Genomic DNA, 1,125 nt, shown 5'->3' with positions numbered 1-1,125 from the left:
CCGACAACGTTAAATCCCTGTGTTCAGAATGAAAATAAATTACTTCCCAACAATGTAAACCCAAGGCAACCTAGGCCTAGTCTTCAAAGGTAGTGCCCTGTTCAGTGGCCACTAACCATGGGCCTAGTTTCATGAACCTAGTATTTCCTCGAGGCCAAATACAACTCATTTTGTTTGCTGTCTGGTTGAGTCAAACAGAAGAGGAGATAGGGAACTCAGGTATAACCCTTTTCACAGCTTTCCAGTCTTCCTATCCAATGAATGATGGCTGAGCCACACAGACATTCCTGGAATTAAATTTATGCAACCATAGTTGCAGAGAATCCTCAGTACTACTCTAGAGCCACACCTTTACAGATGAGGTAGTGGGCAGAGAGGGAATTGTTTGACAGGTAAAGGACATGGAAGGGGTCTCTCTGCTCTGCATAAAGATTTTATCAAGGTCTAAAAGAAAAGAGATTATATAATAAAGTAGAGAAAGAGTAAATTAGCTTGTGACTACTTTTTCCCCCTCTTAATTGTTAAGCACATTCTGGCAGTAACAACATCAAACTACCTCTGTTAATACTTTGAAGTAGTCTAATTTATGTAAAAATTGCAGAGTGTTGCAGGGATACTTACACAATAACTCTTCAACCTTATGAAGTCGACAGTCATGGGGATTGATTTGTCGCTGTTTCTGTTCAGTGCTTTGATGTAGTCTAATAAATCAGCGAAGAATTTATAGCCACCCTTGAGTACGCAGAGTGCTACGATGTGGTGTCCTCCCATGCCCTTCATAATTTCTCGTGCCAGCCTCTCCGTCCTACACAAAACCAAGAAAGAGTTAGCTGCTGTAACACATTTCACCCCCTTACGGCACGCGGCATCACTAACAACAGTGGCAAACACATGCACCAAGCCTGGAAACGCATTCTGCTCAGAAGTATTTGCCTACCACTTCAGTCACTTTTCCATGTTACTGGTCAACAAAGCTTTGCTTTTCAAGGTTAATCTAACAGCAGCGCTGCCAAACGCCTTTGTGTTCATACGTCACGCTCAGACAAAGCAACTCTTAACACCCTGAAGTTGTTTCGCTGTCAGATATGCGACATGAAGGTGCGTTCTCTCCTCCCAAAGCTAGGT

At 42.8% G+C, this 1,125-nt stretch overlaps 1 protein-coding gene across 1 annotated transcript in view; it reads right to left on the bottom strand.

Moving 5' to 3' along the window:
- Positions 1 to 1,125, bottom strand: part of LOC104515054 (hypoxanthine-guanine phosphoribosyltransferase) — a gene marked incomplete at its 5' end in the record, with an annotated part of 18,041 nt that overhangs the window by 14,345 nt on the left and 2,571 nt on the right. The window contains one exon of the mRNA XM_010158888.1: positions 622 to 805. Coding sequence (XP_010157190.1) covers positions 622 to 805 — 184 coding nt within the window. The remainder of the gene's footprint in view (positions 1 to 621; positions 806 to 1,125) is intronic.

Source organism: Eurypyga helias, unplaced genomic scaffold (genome assembly GCF_000690775.1).
Source record: "Eurypyga helias isolate BGI_N326 unplaced genomic scaffold, ASM69077v1 scaffold20479, whole genome shotgun sequence".
NCBI classification, from domain to species: domain Eukaryota; kingdom Metazoa; phylum Chordata; class Aves; order Eurypygiformes; family Eurypygidae; genus Eurypyga; species Eurypyga helias.
Note: the sequence above shows the minus strand (reverse complement) of the source record. Positions and strands in the feature narration are given on the sequence as shown.